Source organism: Podarcis pityusensis (assembly GCF_964106645.2).
Source record: "Podarcis pityusensis genome assembly, chromosome: 2".
In the NCBI taxonomy this organism is placed as follows: Eukaryota; Metazoa; Chordata; class Lepidosauria; order Squamata; family Lacertidae; genus Podarcis; species Podarcis pityusensis.
Genome location: NC_138029.1, coordinates 63747244 through 63765741, shown reverse-complemented (window position 1 = coordinate 63765741; position 18498 = coordinate 63747244). Strand labels below are relative to the sequence as shown.

Sequence of the window (18498 nt, the reverse complement as noted above, 5' to 3'; positions counted from 1 at the left end):
AGAATGCAACTTATTATGGTCACCCTAACAAGGTGCATTTGGATGCATTTCAAACAGGGAATGGTTCCTTTTGCCATAGGGATTCTTGGTAGGTATGTTTTTTCTCCCAAATCTTACAATATCTGCTTGTGAGCCTTCAAAGCAGACACATCTCACAGTTATTCCAGGCTCTCATGACTTTTCCTGTATCCCTGAATTAAGCATTTTGGGCTTAGGTTTTTTAACCCTCAAAGCTGTGCAGCATACGGGCTTTGCCTTTCTGGAAGGTGAGGAGACAGCTCAAACCTTCCTCTGTTCTCTTTCTAAAAAAAGGGGACTTTCCAAAGTTTACCTGATGAGAGATTTTGGACATACACAAACAAAGCAAGTGCTATATTTGGCTTCATGAAGTCTGATTTTCCACAGCTATCCTATTCTCTCACACACCATTTACAAGCACTAGCAGTAACAGTAACTGCCTTCTCACCTCCTTGCCAGCAGCTTCTTCCTCTTCGGAAGATGACTCCTCGTCCTCACTGCTGCTCTCTGCTTTAGCTAGGGAACTGTTATTCACAGCCACATTGCCTGCAACAGAGAAGAGATGTCAGCCTATACAAGCCTGAAGGATTTCAGTGTCTCCAAGGGGAGGGAAAACTGAAGTCACAGGACAATTTCTATCCTGTCAAAGGACACCATGTGATAAAATTCTAGAAAGTATTTCAAAGTTCCACAGCACTCCTCATAGCAAAACCTCTTTGCAAGCAAACTGCATGTGTCAAGGACAGAGATGAGACGGTCCCTCACTGGCATTTGCTCTTTTCAAACAGCATCTAAGGTGCAAATTACACATCACAAAATAGCCAGGTAGTAAAGTACTTGGGGACATGGAATTAGACAAGTGCATCTTACTTTTTATGGGTTTTGCTGCTTCCTCCTCCGAGCTCTCAGAGCTGCTCTTGGGATCAGGAACTCTGATTTTTGCTGGGCTGCCTTGCTTGATTTCCTCCCCCTTTCGTTTCTGGGCTTGTGAGGAAGTTCTGTTGAACAGATTTTGCAAGTATGTTGAATAGGCATTAAACGAGGATAGTTTAGTTAGTCTTCGAAGCTACCAGCATGAGTTTGACCAAACTGCGGGAGGCAGTGGAAGACAGAAGTGCCTGGCGTGCTCGGGTCCATGGGGTCACAAAGAGTCGGACACGACTAAACGACTAAACAACAACAAGTTAGCTTAAAAGGGTTCACTCAACAACTTTCTGAGTCTCATGCCTCTGTAGTACAAGAACCACCACTGTCACTCATGAAACATTTACTTTGCTATGGAAATAAAACAAACTGGGTACTTCTTTGACTTTTTATAAAAAAAAGTTTGTAGTTCACGCAAACTGTCTCCCCAAGTTAACTTTTAAAATTAACTTATTAGAGGCAGTAATAGAACTAATCATACCCAAGACCGTGAAATTAGGATGAGGAGCTTAATTAAAACCTAGTAATAGCTTCATCCTATCTGCATGGCTAATTTGAAGCTGGAATTTTCCAATCCTGTCACACTGATCACCTACCTGTCAAGAAAAAAAATGTTGAGTCTAAACTTTATCCAAGAGAAAAACAATTAAAGAGAAAAGGGATCAGCTAATGGATCTCTTGCCCACACACAAGAGTGAATGGATCATAGTTTAAAACCCCCCAAGAAGGGTTAAAGGGGGAGAATGAGCCCCACACAGGATTGCCATGGTATTGGTGGTTCCAAGGGCCAATGTGCAGGGGAACTGTGGAGGTGGAAGGAACCACAGAGAGAGAATAAACAGGGGGCAAAACTTGACAGTATCGCTCAGTAGGAAAGTTGGCATTTCCTAGCAGATCCCTGCCTTACACTGCATTTTATATCACGTAGGTGTCATATGTCTAACCATTTAGCTAGAAGGGACAGAGAGGAAGAGTGTGTGAGATTTACGCAATACTTAGAAAACAACACTGGGGAAAACCTGGAGGTAAAAATGAAATGAAAGACTGAACAATTCAAAGTTGCGACCCACAATTAGTCAAAATTATGTAGCCTATGTGTACTGTTACTTGAGCATGGTGATTTATAGACAAAACACTAATCTTTTTACCTCAGGCCAGAAAACTTTGCATTATCAATATAATATCAATATTATCAATATAATAAAGGAGCCCAAGAAGTCCCAGATTAATGGAGTGAAACAGAAGGAGATTCAAAGTTTTAATTTGAGCAAAAAAGAATAGGGACATAATATTCCACTTTTCATGAGCTGGGCCAAAGGGATTTTTTTAAAAAAAAATTGGGGGCTTGCTTTAGAAGTGCTTTCTGACCCTTCTACAGTACAAAAGGGGAGGACACTGGGGTCCTGATGCCCCCTTCCAAGGAGTTCTTTGAATGCTAGGCCAGCTATGCCATCGCCCTCACATGCGATCTATGCATGTAGTGACAGGTCTATGTAGAGCACAAGGAGGAGTCATGGGGCCTGGGAAATCTATAATTGCTCCAGGATTGCTCCAGGAAGAGCCCCTTATTACAAACGCCAAATGCAACTCCACATGTTCCAAGAATGAAACAAAACTATTTTATCTAATCTATCCTTTTATTCAGGGTAGATTATGTTGGTCTAGAGGTTACCCTTCCAAAAGGGAAGTAATTAAAATGCAGAAAATACTAATACTACTATTATTAAAATGTATTGCTAATAAATACTAATTTAAAAATGTGTCTATCAGGCACAGCCTCAGACAAAAACACAACTTGTTTCTTTTTTGTTAAACTTACTTTTTCCACTGAGTGAAGATATCTCCGAGGGGGACTGGGGATGGTAGGAAGGTCTTCTGTACGAGAAAAAGAGAAGTTAATTCTGCCCTTTACCCATATCAAGAACAGAAACCCCACTCTTTGGCCCCACATTTTTTAAAAACAATAACAACAACAAGAAAGCAACTGTAGAGTTGCTCCAAGTACATTACAGGCCCAGAATTAAGAACCACAAAATAATGGAAAACAATTTGGCCAAAAGATGCTCCCAAGACACAACTAATTTCTTCTCATTGTATAATATTTACCAAAAAACCCCACTGGTTTTATATCCCCAAAGAGGCAAAAAGATAAGCCCAACATAATGGAAAATAGTATTTCTGGCCCCAGATTAAAATGTATCTGAAAGTTGTTGGTTTTTTTAGAAGTCTATATACTTATCAAGTACAGTGGTACCTTGGTTGTCGAACTTAATCCATTCCAGAAGTCCGTTCAACTCCCAGAACCATTCAAAAACCAAGGTGCAGCTTTTGATTGGCTGCAGGAGCTTCCTGCACTCCATCGGACATTCAGCTTCCGAAAAACATTTGCAAACCAGAAACCTCACTTCTGGGTTTGCGGCGTTCGGGTGCCAATTTGTTCAGGAGCCAAGCTGTTCGACTACAAAGGTACTACTGTACTTTCATAAAATTCTCAAGAGAAGTGTTGGCAGCAGCTACACCCAAGTGCCTAATAAATGCCAACTATGACAATTGGAAACATACTATTACCAGCACTGATAAATATATCCTATACCCAACTAGGGCGTTGAAGAAACACACACATACAAAACTGCCAGCAGTTGCCAACTCTGACATCAACTAACACAACACTGCAGGTTTCCTGTAATATGCTTTTTGCATTCTTACTCTCCCTCTTGCATGTTACTTAATCCACTGTCAGTACAGCCAATTTTGGCTCCAGACTTTATTTGCCTCTCATAGTTGCAATCCAAATGGAGAAGTCCAAGCAGTGGGGAGAACCACACCCACAAACAAAAGTGCCTGCAACACAGCTGGATAAGACTTTACCATATTTATCAAACAGTGCTATGTGCATTTTAAAGTACACACACCGGCCTCCTCTATATGAGGATAAGTGGGAGGAACTCACATATATTTAAATATCGAGAAATGCTTCTCACACAAAGCCACTTATGGGCATTGGGTTGGGGGGACACATTCAACACGGCTCCTCAATGCATGAGAATGGCTTATCTGAACACCTCTAATAGTAACAGTCACTGCTCTACAATGTTATTTCTAGGTGGTAAAAGCCCACATGACTTCAGTCTGGATGAGAAACAAGTGGATACTTCTGAAACCATAAAGATTTCATCCAATATTGCTTTCAGTGTAATTTCATGTTTAGGGTCTTCATAATCTCTCAAACCTCCCAGCTTCAAGTCTGGCTACCCCAATCCTATATACACGTAGCATCATTCTCCTCTATGCCACAAAATACCTTCAAGTTGCAATCCTGTTTGCCTAAATTATTTGTTTCAGTCTGATAGCTTAGTAAAAGTAAAGGTAAAGGACCCTGACAGTTAAGTCCAGTCGCGAATGACTCTGGGGTTGCGGCACTCATCTCGCTTTACTGGCTAAGAGAGCCAGCGTTTGTCCACAGAGTTTTTCCGGGTCGTGTGGCCAGCACGACTAAGCTGCTTCTGGTGCAACGCAACACCGAAACCAGAGCAACACATGGAAACGCCATTTACCTTCCTGCCGGAGTGGTACCTATTTATCTATTTGCACTTTTTTTGGTGTGCTTTCGAACTACTAGGTTGGCAGGAGCTGGGACAGAGCAATAGGAGCTCACCCTGTCGCGGGGATTCAAACCGCTGACCTTCCGATCAGCAAGCCCTAGGCTCAGTGGTTTAGACCACAGCGCCACTCGCGTCCCTGATAGCTTAGCAGTACCTCTCAAATGGCAATGTTCAAAGCTGATGTGCATCAAGTCTTGCTAGTGCTACCACGAAGCTCTGTATAGCTGTCACAGGTGGGAAGAAAAGGTTTCATACTAAACAGAGAGCCCAGACAGCAGAACCACATTGGAGATTCTCCACTTAGAAGGTTACAGCGTTGGGGGAATTCTGTGGTGGTCCAGACATTAGGACTACAGAGCCTCCAAGGAGAAAATGATTCTGCATTAGAGTTCATGGCTGTAGATTTATTTATTCATTCATTCATTCATTCATTCATTCATACCCCGCCCATCTGGCTGGGTTTCCCCAGCCACTCTGGGCAGCTTCCAACAAAAAATTAAAAATACATTAAAACATCAGTCATTAAAAACTTCCCTAAACAGGGCTGCCTTCAGATGTCTTCTAAACGTTAGATAGTTGTTTATTTCCTTGACATTTGATGGGAGGGCATTCCCCAGGGTGGGCACCACTAATGAGAAGGCCCCCTGCCTGGTTCCTTGTAGCTTCACATCTCTTAGTGAGGGAACCACCAGAAGGCCCTCGGTGCTGGACCTCAGTGTTCGGGCTGAATGATGGGGGTGGAGACGCTCCTTCAAGTATACTGGACCGAGGCCATTTAGGGCTTTAAAGGTCAGCACCAAGACTTTGAATTGTGCTCGGAAACGTATGGGAGTCAATGTAGGTCTTTCAAGACCAGTGTTATGTGGTCTTGTACTTGCACTAGGCCATATTTTCCATACATACACCCTGCTAGATGACCATAGTAAAAATATTCAGATTGTTCAAGTGTGTTGCTATTTTAAGCTATAAATTATTTTAATATTGGGTGGTGAAGACCATCTGCACCTGCAGACACATCCTCAAGACCAAATGCAAATAATAAATCTTTACAGAGTCAGTGGTTTCTGGGTTGTGACCTCAACCATCCCAACTGTAAACAAAATTTAGGATAGGTCACAAGTGGCTTACTGCAGTACAAGAGAACGTAAATATTAAGTTTTTAAAAACCCTCATTTCCTGAGGCTATACTCAAACAACACACTAACCCCTTGCTTCCTCTATAGGTTATATTTTTAATCTATTCAATATTTAAGCAGTTGCACACACCCATTAAGTAGATAATGTAAAACTCATGTGCTTTTATCATGAGCTTGCTTTGGGTGTATAAACCTCAAACCAAACTCTAATTGGAACCCTTGAATTTAACAGGCTTAGGGCAAATTCACACATGCATGTGTATTTCTGAATAAACCTGCATCCATGAAACAGCTTCAGAGATTGGACATGAGTGTTACTAAATCCCTTGCTTCCAAGAAATCTATTCCAACGATGACTAACATTGTATAACAGATGGAGCTTTCAGTTTCATTTCCCTTCAGGCTCCACGTACACAGTATTGTCTTCTGTACCTAGCAGTCACACATTCAACGGCAAGTCACTAAATAATATGCATGTGTGTGTGACTCTGTTGACACTGATACCAGGACAATGCTAGCTGAAGCGGACTAAATAATCAGCTAGGTTCAAGGGTACTAGCATAAAACGGAACATACAAGAACATATTACTCTTGATAATCTGTAATAACTGTAATAACTGACTCTCAACAGTCAAAATGTGGACTGGAATTCACAATCCACTCCTAGGACTGCTCAGAAAGGTTAGAAAAATCAATGAATTACCATTCCCAAATACTCGGTAATCTGGATTTATAGGCAATACTTCCCAGAGTAAAATGAAAAAGCAAGGTTGTTTATCCTACATATCTAGATAGCAAATTATCAAATACTGTTTTGTTTTGACTATACAGTACAGGGTGGCCCAAAAGTAGGTATACAACTGAATCGAAGTAGCAGTTGGAAAGAATAGTGGAGTCAGATAAATGGCTTATTCTTCTTTACTGATATTGTGAATGATGACAGCAAACTCGCGTTAAGAACAAAAAGTGGATTCTAAAGCAGCATACCTACTATTGGGCCAACCTGTAGAACATAACCAGCAACATGGGGGTAGAGGTGCCTTCAGCCAAGTTACCCTTATTCCAGAACACGATCACACAATGAACATCTTACATTTTAGGATACCACAGCTCCTTAGGATTTCTTAGATATATATAACCACACCCACCATGTTCCAAGTGTCCAGAGTGCTTCATGTACATAAGGACCACCTGATTCCTTGTACAGTGGTACCTCGGGTTACAGACGCTTCAGGATACAGACTGCGCTAACCCAGAAATAGTACCTTGGATTAAGAACTTTGCTTCAGGATGAGAACAGAAATCGTGCGGCGGTGGCAGCAGGAGGCCCCATTAGCTAAAGTGGTACCTCAGGTTAAGAACAGTTTCAGGTTAAGAACGGACCTCCAGAACAAATTAAGTTCTTAACCCGAGGTACCACTGTATCCCTGCCTGAGGTGTCCAGGGGAGCCTCTGTTAGTGGTCCCCACCCAGGCCCAGTTCTGAAGAACTTCCCAGCTCAGATCAGGGAGGCCCACCTTCCACTTCCACCACCTAGTGAAAACCTTTAATTTCAAATTGGGACTTTTAAGCTTTCTGGTAAGCATCCACTGTCTCGTCTTCATTGCATCTTTATACTGTAACTGCACCGTACACCGCTAGAGGATACAAGCCACTGAAATAAAATCTCAGAAATCCTTTCAATAGGAGCCCTGGGAGTTCTGAAGAGCTGCCTAGAAATACACGCCTAATAAACTGAACAAACCCTTGCTAAGGCCTTGTGAGGCAAGTAAAGGCTACTGCTATGAAAATGGGCTGCTGGACGCCACAGAACAAGCTTCCCAATGTGAATTCTTCCCTACTGCAGGATTACCGGGGGGGGGTGGAGTGAGGGCAGCTGCCTTGTTAGACCAGAAAGAAAAGACTTTATAGGGTTGCAGTTTCATAGAGTTATTGGGAAGGCTTGCTAGTGAGGCGGGGGGAGAGCAAGGCTCGTCAGCCCCCCCGCCCCCTCCACCCACGTGGGAGCCTGTGCAATTACCTGCCCACTCTGTGCCAGCAGCTCCCTTGCTGCTCTCTCATAGCCAATCTGGACCAAGTGCTGGTGCATCAGAGCCAGCAGCTCTTTCTGCTCGCTGCCTCCTGCTGCTGCCATGCTATAGCAGCTCCAAGGTTTCCGGTCCTTAGCCCGCGTACACGGCCATCAATGGAAGCGCAGGGTTCGCAGCGAGTAGCTGATAAGCCACATGCTCCCTGCCACTTGCTCCTCTAACCCTTTGACCAGGTAGCGGCGCGCATACGTCACTTCCCGTTCCGCAGCCCCGGGGACTCCTGGGAAGTGTAGTCTCTTATCGCCGAGTATCCCAGGCGCCCTTTGCTTGTAATTCGCTCGCTTTGTGCCTTCTATGCTGCTGCGTCGCGCTTTAGATGTAGGGCTTCAACGATCGGCTTCCTGCCTAAAGCGCGACGCAGTATTTTTAAGGGCACAGCCGAAAGGACAAGCACGGCTCAAGTTTTAGGAGGCTGCATTTAAAAAAACAAAACAAAACAAAACAGCGGTTTTTGTTTTCTTTGACTGATGCTCTGGATTTCTGCAACTTGCAAGGCATACACAGTATAAAAAAAGCAAAGCATCTCGTCGCTCGGTTTCTTGGGACCTGCAGGGTAGCTCAAGATTTTCTAAGTTCCTCTGTTTGGAAAGACTGCTTGCCCAAGTGTAGATTGCATTCCGCATTTAGCTTTTTTGTAAATATTGCTCTATGCAAATAGCACTTCCGTTTACTTAAACACCTGATTGTATCTCAAAATTCTGGACACCTACCAGACCATCTGTTTAAATTAGGTTGTTTTTTCAGGCAGGTGGTTTTAGAGTTGTTTTCTTACTGAATAAGGTGTTCTGCTCTGGGTAGCTGCTGCCATTTAGTGTCTGTGTTGCTGCATTTAAATTTATATGTAGTTATACATAGGGACAAAGCAGTTAGATGAGGTGAGTGGTTGCCACAAGCCTCAAAGTTGGTACTTTATAGGAGAAAGTTGGCTCTGCGCACTCTCAGTAAAGAAATGCCTCTATTTTTAGACAAGTTAATAACGTCCAGCGCAGGCTTTTGCAACTCTAAAATACAGAGCCCTTATTTGTGTACAGTGAAGGCTGCAGACTTGTACCCACTTACCTAGGAATAACCCTTTTACCTAGAAGTAAACTCAGTGGGGCTTGCTATGAATAAGTATGGGCTGCAATCCAATATCCACTTGCTTGGGACTAAGCCTCGTTGTAAACATCTGAGTAGATATGCATGGGATTATTAAAAGAAAATTGGCCCTGCTTCAGGAGGTTCTATAGATTTTAGTTATTTGCTGCATGTTTAGTCCACTTTTCAAACAATTACTGCCTCCTGAAGTAGCTCGCATCAATATATAAAGTTTAAAAAGGAGAGAGACAGGACCTCCCACCAGGCTTACAAACTAAAAGGCATAACACACAATGAATGAAGGATGGAGACAAAACACGGAGGATGGAGATTAGTTCTCCAAGGCAAAATGGTGAGCTACAAGAGTTTAAGCCAGGCCAGTCTTCACTTGCTGGTGTTCTTCCTTGAATAGCAGTTGGTGGCTCTTGTTCCTTTACCTCACAAATGGGGTCAGAGTATCCTTCCTCTCGCTTCTGATTAGTCCCTGGACAACTGACAACTTGGAGCTGAGTGCGTATTCTTTCTAGTGGGGCAGGGAGAGACTGAGCTCTGCAGTAGCTCCATGTCAAGGCCTATGGGTGGGACTGGGTTGGTCTCTCTTTTGCCTTGGTATTATTACTGGGAGATAAGAGGAACAGCTTTCTAATGGCCCAAGTACAGTGGTACCTCGTGTTAAGTACTTAATTCATTCCGGAGGTCCGTTCTTAACCTGAAACTGTTCTTAAGCTGAAGCACCACTTTAGCTAATGGGGCCTCCTGCTGCCGCCGTGCCACCAGAGCACGATTTCTGTTCTCATCCTGAAGCAAAGTTCTTAACCCGAGGTAATATTTCTGGGTTAGCGGAGTCTGTAACCTGAAGCGTATGTAACCTGAAGCATATGTGACCCGAGGTACCACTGTATGTCATAGTTGGCTCACTACCAGGCCTGTGGTTTTATATCTATAAAACAGGATTTTGTAGAGGGAGGAATTGAAGGAGTGATAAAACCAGGTGGGCTGGGTATAAATAATAAAATTAGTATTATTAAGGAAGTAGTAAGAGCAGTGTAGTTGCTCTTGCTTTGACAATAAAAATGGAAACCATTCACTTATTGTTTACTCATTTTTTTCTGTTTGCATCCAGCCTCACTTTTAATTGTCCCATAGGGCTCTGCTCAAGAATTAGTGGAGGGTGATAAAGGCAAGAATGGAGAGATAACCAGCTTCTTGTTCCCTTTCTGCATAGCTGTCAACACTTCCCTTTTTTTAAGGGAAATTCCCTTATTCTGAATAGAATTCCTCGCAAGAAAAGGGAAAAGTTGACAGCTATGCTTTCTGGGGTAACCTGACACACACCGTCTGAGAATCCAGGATATAGATGGTGGTGTTTCTGTGCTTGGTTACTGAATTAGAGTACAGAGTCTTGTTATGTTTCAAATATGCCAGTGTAATGCTTGCAAATTATCACTTGATGGCACTGTAGTGCTGTTTTCGCAGCTAAAACATGAAACATAAAAAGGAAGGCCACCATTGGGGGGGAGGAATAGCCCACCCTTCATTTAGACTCTATAGTAGAAGCCTCATTAGAAGGTGCCCCTAAAGTGGACAGCAAGTCTCAACCAAGAATATGCTAGATGGCAGGGATCCCAAATCAGGGTGCTTTGCTGGGAAAAATCCATTTATGAATTACCCCATGTAGTAACATCTGTAGCACTGGGATCAGATTTTGATCTTCTCCCTTATCAGTTTCCTCAGCTGTTTTTCTCCCCTGAAAGAATATAGTGGAATATATAGTGGAAAAGTCTGCTTTTGGAAAAGGGGAAACAGAGACACCCCTTTAAGGATGTTAATGGCTGAGGCAGACATATGATTGCTACTGCTTGAGTTGAGAGGGTGGCCACTGGTCTGGTCCCTGGCACTCTCTCCTGTCCAAGAGTTCTGACCAAAAAACAAAATGGAGATTGATAAATCTGACAATGCTGCACCCCAGAACTGTGCCCTTGTTTTGCACAGAGCAGCAGTTACATGCTAAAGAACAGGGTGCAGAAAGAGATCAGTCCCACAAAGGGACATTTCAGGAAATAATTGGTCAAAAAATGTGGTGGAAGACATTTGCAAACAAAAAGATTGTTGTTGTTAATCTTGCTGTGTCACCCATCTCTGTTCAAATTAACTTGGATCAGGATTAGGCAACCCATGGATACAACCAACCGAGATGTCTTTCCATAGCCTGAAAAAAACCCCAATTCTGCCAGTAAGCCTTGGTGGACTAGAAACATCCCACAGTCCTTGTGTTGCTTTAAACCCCTGATTTACACTGCTCTTCTCCTCCTCACAGTATTTTTCTCCTTTCTCCCTCATTCCCAACAACCTTCCTTTGTCCTATCCTCAGAAAGAATATTACAATTCTATCTAGCAGTCCAAGCCATGCATGTGGGAGCTTGAAGTATTATAAATATCCCAAATGGCCTCTCCATTGTGGGAGTTTTAGTAGCTCTAATTGAAAATTCAGAAAAGGTAATAGGATACTCTAAGTGTACTGAGGAGGCCATCTTAGGTCACATGTTAACTAACATGTAAGAGCACATTTCTTCTGATGTGTACCAAAATTACTATCTGCTTGGCTTACTTAAAAGCACAGTCCATCTGTATAGAATCAAACTGTTGAGAGGGAAGGCACAGGGTGGAGGGAGAGGGGATGATACCTTAGGGCTACCCCAAGACACAAAAGGCCAAGATGGTCTCCCTGGCGCCATTTCTAGGTACAGAAGTATCAGTGGCAGAATGACATCCTCTATCACACCTGAGGGTAGCAGGTTAACATAAGTTATGCAGGGCAGGCCTCCAGCACCTCACTGCTGCTTCTCATCTTCCAGCACCAACTGCCTGGGGTCTATTTGTCCACCAAAATCACTACAGTCTAACCCAATGTTTGCTACGTTTGCTATAGCAAACAGAGCTATCAGCCACCTCTGTTGTTAGATGCATGGGTCCAAGACTGTTAATTCCAATAAGACTCAGTATGGAGAGCAGGAAACTAACAGATAGATAGATGCATCAAAGACAAACAGTACACTTACCCAGATTGTTGCAAAATGTTGTCAGTCTTCATGAAGGCAGCTATAAAATTAGAACTTTGCTTCCTACTGAGACTCGTGATAAATTAATTGCAATTGCAGTCTGATGTGCTTCAAGGCCATATAAGTCCAAAAAGGCTCATAGACTTCATTCATGAATAGTCAGCAGCAAACTATGGGGGGGGGGGGGGAGGAAAAGAAGCACTACAGCAACAGAACCCACTTAAATGGATGAATCCGCAGTTTTTTCTCGTCCCATAGTTACCGGCACAGAAGGCATTTGAGTGCTTTTGTAAACATGGCAAATAATAAATAGAGCTATTCAGCTAAGCAAACATTTGCATCATTATAAATAGGAAAAAGCTGCCGTGACCAAACTCTGGCACGGAAGGAACAACGCCAGGTAATTATTAAAAGGTGAGGTTTTCGATTCATGTTGTTTCAACTGGAGGTGGAACTATTTTGTCCTCTCTGTATTTTTAGGAAGGTGGAATGTCCCTGCTGTATCTCAAGAAGTCAGTTCCTTAGGTATGCAATTTCAGTGCCAGGAGTGACCAGTGACTCACGAAGGGAATTGCAGGAAGCTGTTTTACAGCCAGAAGGAAAGAAGGTCAAGCAGGTAGAGCTTTATACACTCATAATCAGGACTGTGGTCTTGTGCCTCTCGTCTCCCTGGGTTACATATTTTACTCGGTACTTTTAAAACCACTTATGTGGCTCTTCATTCAATTTTAAATTATTCAAGTGTGCCAAGTTTTGAAACTGGACATGTCAGTGGACTGGAAGCTTCTGTGATCCCCTGTCAGAAACATATGGAAGTGTGCACCTCATAATGATGCCTTCAAAAGGGTGCTTAAGCCTTGAGAGTTGATGCAGGCCTGGTGTTCATGTTGCATACATAAGAACCAGGGCAATTTAATGCTCATAAGCTACCAGCATGAATTTGACCAAACTGCGGGAGGTAGTGGAAGACAGGAGTGCCTGGCGTGCTCTGGTCCATGGGGTCACGAAGAGTCGGACATGACTAAACGACTAAGCAACAACAACAAACTTTGGCAGCCTTTGCTGTCTTATCAGAGTATCTGGAACTTTCAAGTTGTTTCAATGAGTTAAGGACCACTGAAAAACCATATTTGTTATTGGTACAGCATTTTGTTGTGTAACATGTTTTCCAGTCTTCATTTCATTTACCCTCAGAAACGGTGTGAGGCAGGTGACTATGAATGTTTTATTTTATTTTTATTTCATTTATTTACATCTTACCTTTCTTCCAGGGCTTTTTTTCAGCCGGAACTCAGTTCTGGCACCTCTCAAGTAGGCATCATTGCCATTATAAGAGAATGAGGGAGGTGTTCATGGTGAATTTCAGCACCTCTTTTTCTAGAAAAATAGCACTGCTTTCTTCCATTATGAAGCTCAAGGGGGTGTACTTGGGAGTTTCCAGAAAGTCTCCCATCTAAGCACTGCTCAGACCCAAGCTTCAGTAAGGTGGGTACATCATGTGCCTTTAGACCCTGCCCTGGCATTCAAGGATCTGAGACTATTACTAGCAGTAATATACCCCAGTTTTGTCGAAGAACATCCAGTGAAGCAGGATTCCTCAAACATTCATGCTGAGAGCCAAAAGGCAAGCTTCCCTTTCCACTCAGCCCTTCCTGCTACCTCTCAAGGCCAAGGCTTAAATGAGGAATCTCCCCCCCCCCCCCAGTCATACCTGTTTTCTATTACTACGACTTGCAAAGAGCCTGCTTGCACCCACATCCACCCACCCACTTTCATCACTTTTTCTATGCCCATACTCATCTAATACTGGAAGTTGGATCAGCTTCCAGGCATTCATGACAGAGTCCCTGATTTCCACACTAACAATCAGAGAAAGAAAAGAACAGGCTGTTGAGGCAGTGCCAGCCTTAGGTGGGGATGTCAAAATAGCAGCTGAGTATACGCAGAGGAATGCAAAATAACACACACAGAAGAAAGAAACTTTGGGAAGTATTCACTGATAGGGGAATGCTGAGGAAACCCCAGGCATGACAGCAAATTCTACATAAAAAGAGGCTGAAAAGAGCCAGGCCAAACTACTGGATGATATACATGTGGTCCTTTGACTGGTGTGGTAAGAATTCACCTCTACACCACCTTGTTCGTTACCCAGGTGAGGAATAATCACTTTTTGAATAAACCACAGAACAAAGGAAACTGTTTTAAAGTCCAGCATACGGATTTAGGGACCCAGCATTTATTATAGCTCTTGGAATAGGACTGAACTCACTGGACTCAACATGCCAGTTGAGAAGGTCTGTCCCAAGGCACTTCAGAACAAAAGCTTATATAGTAGTTGAAACACAGCAAACAAAGAGTCCTAAAACATCTTCACATCCGTCAGGAAAGGTTACAGGTCACGAGAAGTAAAGCACATCCTGCCATTGGTACCACTTTCAGGGGTAGATTAAGGAGAGATGGAATGCAGCGTAGGAGAGAAACTCACAAATGCAGAACACAAAAATCAAGCCTAATATATTCTAAAAGGCTAAATGCAATTAAAGTGAAACATTATTAAAATAATAAAAATGTACACCTGGGGTCTCTAATTCTTATGTCACTGGCTTCTGATATCTTCAGAAATATAGGGTTGCCATACATCTGGGAATTCCCAGAAATGTCCTCTTTTGGGGTTCTACATGCTCATCCAGGGGGAATTTTACATTTAAAAGCAAATGACCTGGATTTGGTTTTTTTAGGTGACCTGGGTGCGGGCTTTGGCGTGGGTGGCTCAGGCTCTGTGGTGACAGAGGGGCTATTGGGCAATTGCCCTAGAAAAGCTCAACAACTTTCTTTTTGTGTCTGGATTTTTACCTCATGAGATATGGCAACCCTAATAAATCAGCTATTCTCCATCTCTGGATTCAGTCGTTGTTCACTGCATAAAACTAAGTCTTGTTCCATTGCACAAGAGGAAATGGCCACATAATAGGAAAGAAGGACAGTCAAAGAGAAAGGAGCAGAGCACCTGGTTAGCTCAGTGGTACAGCATCTACTTGGCACTCAGAAGGTCCCAAGTTCAATACACAGCATCTCCAGGTATGTCTGGGAGAGACCTCTGTCTGAAACCCTGAAGAGTCACTGCCAGTCAGTGTAGGCAATATGCTGAACTAGATGAAAAAGTAGTCTGACTTGGTACAAAGCAGCTTCCCATTGCCCTAAAAGAATATCAGAAGAAAGCAATGATGAAGATCCACCTTGAAACTGAACGGGATTTTGCAAAAAAGAGAAAAGGCTTTGTAGTTTTAAGGTGAAAGTGGGTGGTCAAGAATGGAAAACATGGACAGTGTATGGAACAGCCAGCAGCAAAGCAGGGTATTTTTTAAAAAAGAAACTGAAGAGGAAAGAGAGAAGAAAGACAATCCAGGGAGTGTAAAACAGAAAGGAAAAGGAAAGATCCAGGTTTTAGCTGCATGTTTTTAATGTATTTTAACTCAATTTGCCAGTGTTTCCCTAGCAGATGTTCCCCAGATGGGTGTGCTTGAAGGAAAACGGAATGCGCTGTTGTTTCTGTGGGGATTTAAGTCTTTCTGTTATTTGCTTTAATATAGCTGCAGAGACTATATATTTAAATAACATACCTAGGTATGTGTTGCTAAGGGTGAACTTCTGTGAACAGCTGGTGACTGTTTCATCAGGAAGTAAGAGCACTGTCTTTTTTAGGTCAAGCAAGAAGGGTGGTTTTAATTCTGAAAAGGCACTATTTTCTACTGTGATATTGCAGGGGAATTGTCCCCCACTCTTTCGTCTGCGAATGTGCAACAGATGGGAGGAAATGCCATTTTAAAATGTCACAGCACCACAGTGATACTGAAAAAATACACATAATCTTTTCTCCATCGAGTACACAGAGGATCACATTTTCATGTTCACATTGCTTGCATGTGTTCATTTTTGCATAGGAAAATCTGCAGTCAATAATGAAGATTCAAAATGCAATTAATCTGCAGTTCCCGGGGGTGTGTGTGTGTGTGTGTGTGGAATCCATGGAACTGGACAGAAATAAATAGTATGAGGACCGCGTAACTTCAGCTGGATATTTGCAAGTGCAACAAGCTCTTTCCAGCCTCATTCTTACTCCCCACGATTATTCAGAATTCCCGCTGATTTCAACTGACTGTAATCCCAAGCAAGCTTGCATAAGATTGCAGCTGAGCATTGGGCTTGCTCCAGCAGCAAATAAAAAACACAATAATGGAAGAGTTGGGGATAATAATAAAGCAGCGGTGATGCTTCTGTCAAAGGCCAAGCAAGCTGCTACTAGAGGGTTGGTGGTGTTTAGGAGGGTCAGTGCAGCAAACAGCTATGATGAAGTTGTACTTAATCTTGCATACTGTAATCCTATTATGTAATAGCCACTTTTCTTGCTGCTTAGGTTTTCGATCCCACAAGATTCGTTTGTGTATAACGTGCTGATTTCTTCTTGCTATTTATAAGCTGAAGTGCATCCACTGGTCTTCTGCTGATGTATTTGAAATACAGCTTTCCAAACAGATCATAGCTTCTCAGGCCTTGTTTGGTCACTACCCTCATGGTGCTTTCAAAGGTGACTTCCTTTGTTGTTGTGCTCTTTCACCTCTTTTGTAGCCATAGGTTTGTGCTAGCAGTGGAGATGGAGCAACCTGCAAGCGGGCATAGGATTCCAGCTACACTGACCATTGCTTCTCCTCCACAATACCCCAACTCCACTATTGCCCCCTCTGCTGGCCTTGGCTTGCTTCCTTTGGTCCAAGTTTCATTAGACCCAATGCTCTTGCAATGTTGGTGCAACTTTGTTATGTTGGTACAGTATATCTTTGGGTTACACACATGAGGATTTGGCTTCGATCCTAACCCATCCCAGCTGGCATAACTGGAGGATAGGCTCACTGTGTAAAAAGAGGCACAGGCAATTTTTTATGATCTCATGTCGAGTCAGGACCATGCTCTCATCAAACTACTGGCATAAAAAGACAAGGCCTTTTTAAAAAAACATCTGGTTCTTAATGATTCTGTATATGTACATGCACATATGTGAATTGTATATATTAAATTCCACTGTTATATTTGTGTGGTTTCCTCATTAGGTAAAAGAATTTGACTTTGACAAGCCATCAGATTTCAATCAAACAACTCCTGAAGGCATGTTTTTAGTACCATTCAAAATCTTTGCCAAATTCTACATCTCAGCATCAACTCTGGGGCTCTGCTGATATGCCCTCTCAGTCTTTGTGTCTGCGAATTTCATTTGAGACTGCTCTCGTATGCCAAATTCAAAGCAGCTTTTGTGTCTTGCGCACTTTCGAGTTAAAGATGTGCCTGACATTGTCAGCTTGCTTCATTAAAATTATGAAATGTTTAAATTACTCAATGGGCTCACAATTATGACCAGTCTGTTGCTGCATTAGAAGCCACATCACAGATACTTCATATCCCGTTAGTTACTACAACCATAGTTTATCCAATATTGTTAGCTGGGAATACAAAATCTGCCTCCATTCCATTAAATACACTTTTAATTTAATGTCTGGAAGAAAGGTTTTGGAAAACTGAAAAAAAACCCCTAAAAACCCTAATGTTATAACAATAAAAAATACTGCTACAACTACTGTATTTCCAACCATGCTTAAAATGTATCCCCATACTTTAGGATATGCAATGGCTTGTCACCCCCATGCCAGTTATTTCAGGCTGACACTAGTTTAGCTGCAACTAGCAATTTAATTTTACATTATTTTAAAACGAAATATAGGCTGCTTCTCTGCTGTGACTACAGGCTTATTATTATTAATTGCCCTTAAAAAAAATCAGGTTTCACCAAAGCTTTACCTTGGGGCTAGGTTTGTAAGTATTTCCTCATTAAAAGACTTGGCAGCCATGCTCAATCCTTCAGGCCAACATCAATAGTTACAACAGCACTTGTGTGTTTATACAGATTTCTGCCGTTCCACGGTTATGAAGTTTAAAAGTTTGACATAAGGGAACTGTGTTTATGTTTGAGAAGTGCATTTTTGTAGTGCTTACTTTGTGGAGTTGAATTATGTCAAACACCATCTGACAGTAAGGGGTGGAGGGAAAGAGAGAAAACAGGTATTGCATTGCAGACTGGGGGAAATCAGAGTTTAGGGCAAGTTTGTGTAACCATAGTGTATGTGTAAAAAAATGAAGAGGAGGCCAGAAATGGACTTTTGAGGTGCTGTGACCGCTCTTGGAAACACTATTGCTATTGACCTCATCACAGCCAAGATGTAGAGGGGTCTTCCTTCTCAGGGCCAAAATGCATGTTAAACACACAATGTGTATAACTGCAGGCTAACAGCTGTTACATTTGTTCAGAAAGCCACTTCAGCATGATGTGGATTGATAGCAAAAAAGGAGGACGAAAGACATAGGTGCAGCTAGGGAGGGGGGCTAACTGACCAATTGCACTGCTGATAACTCAGTTCTCACACACAGAGTTCTCACACACAGAGCCAGTGTGGTGTAGTGGTTAAGAGCGGTGGACTTGTAATCTGGTGAACCGGGTTTGCGTCCCTGCTCCTCCACATGCAGCTGCTGGGTGACCTTAGGCTAG

At 42.6% G+C, this 18498-nt stretch overlaps 1 protein-coding gene and 1 long non-coding RNA gene across 2 annotated transcripts in view; one reads left to right on the top strand and one right to left on the bottom strand.

The window, feature by feature from the left end:
* The window catches only part of TCOF1 (treacle ribosome biogenesis factor 1), a 40255-nt gene extending 32297 nt beyond the window's left edge, over positions 1–7958 (bottom strand). The window contains exons 1-4 of the mRNA XM_080991380.1: positions 7701–7958; positions 2762–2817; positions 889–1016; positions 467–564 (exon numbers count right to left, since the gene is read on the bottom strand). Coding sequence (XP_080847506.1) covers positions 467–564; positions 889–1016; positions 2762–2817; positions 7701–7814 — 396 coding nt within the window. The 5' untranslated portion in view covers positions 7815–7958. The remainder of the gene's footprint in view (positions 1–466; positions 565–888; positions 1017–2761; positions 2818–7700) is intronic.
* The window catches only part of LOC308469259, a 212928-nt gene that overhangs the window by 163080 nt on the left and 31350 nt on the right, over positions 1–18498 (top strand). The window lies entirely within an intron of this gene.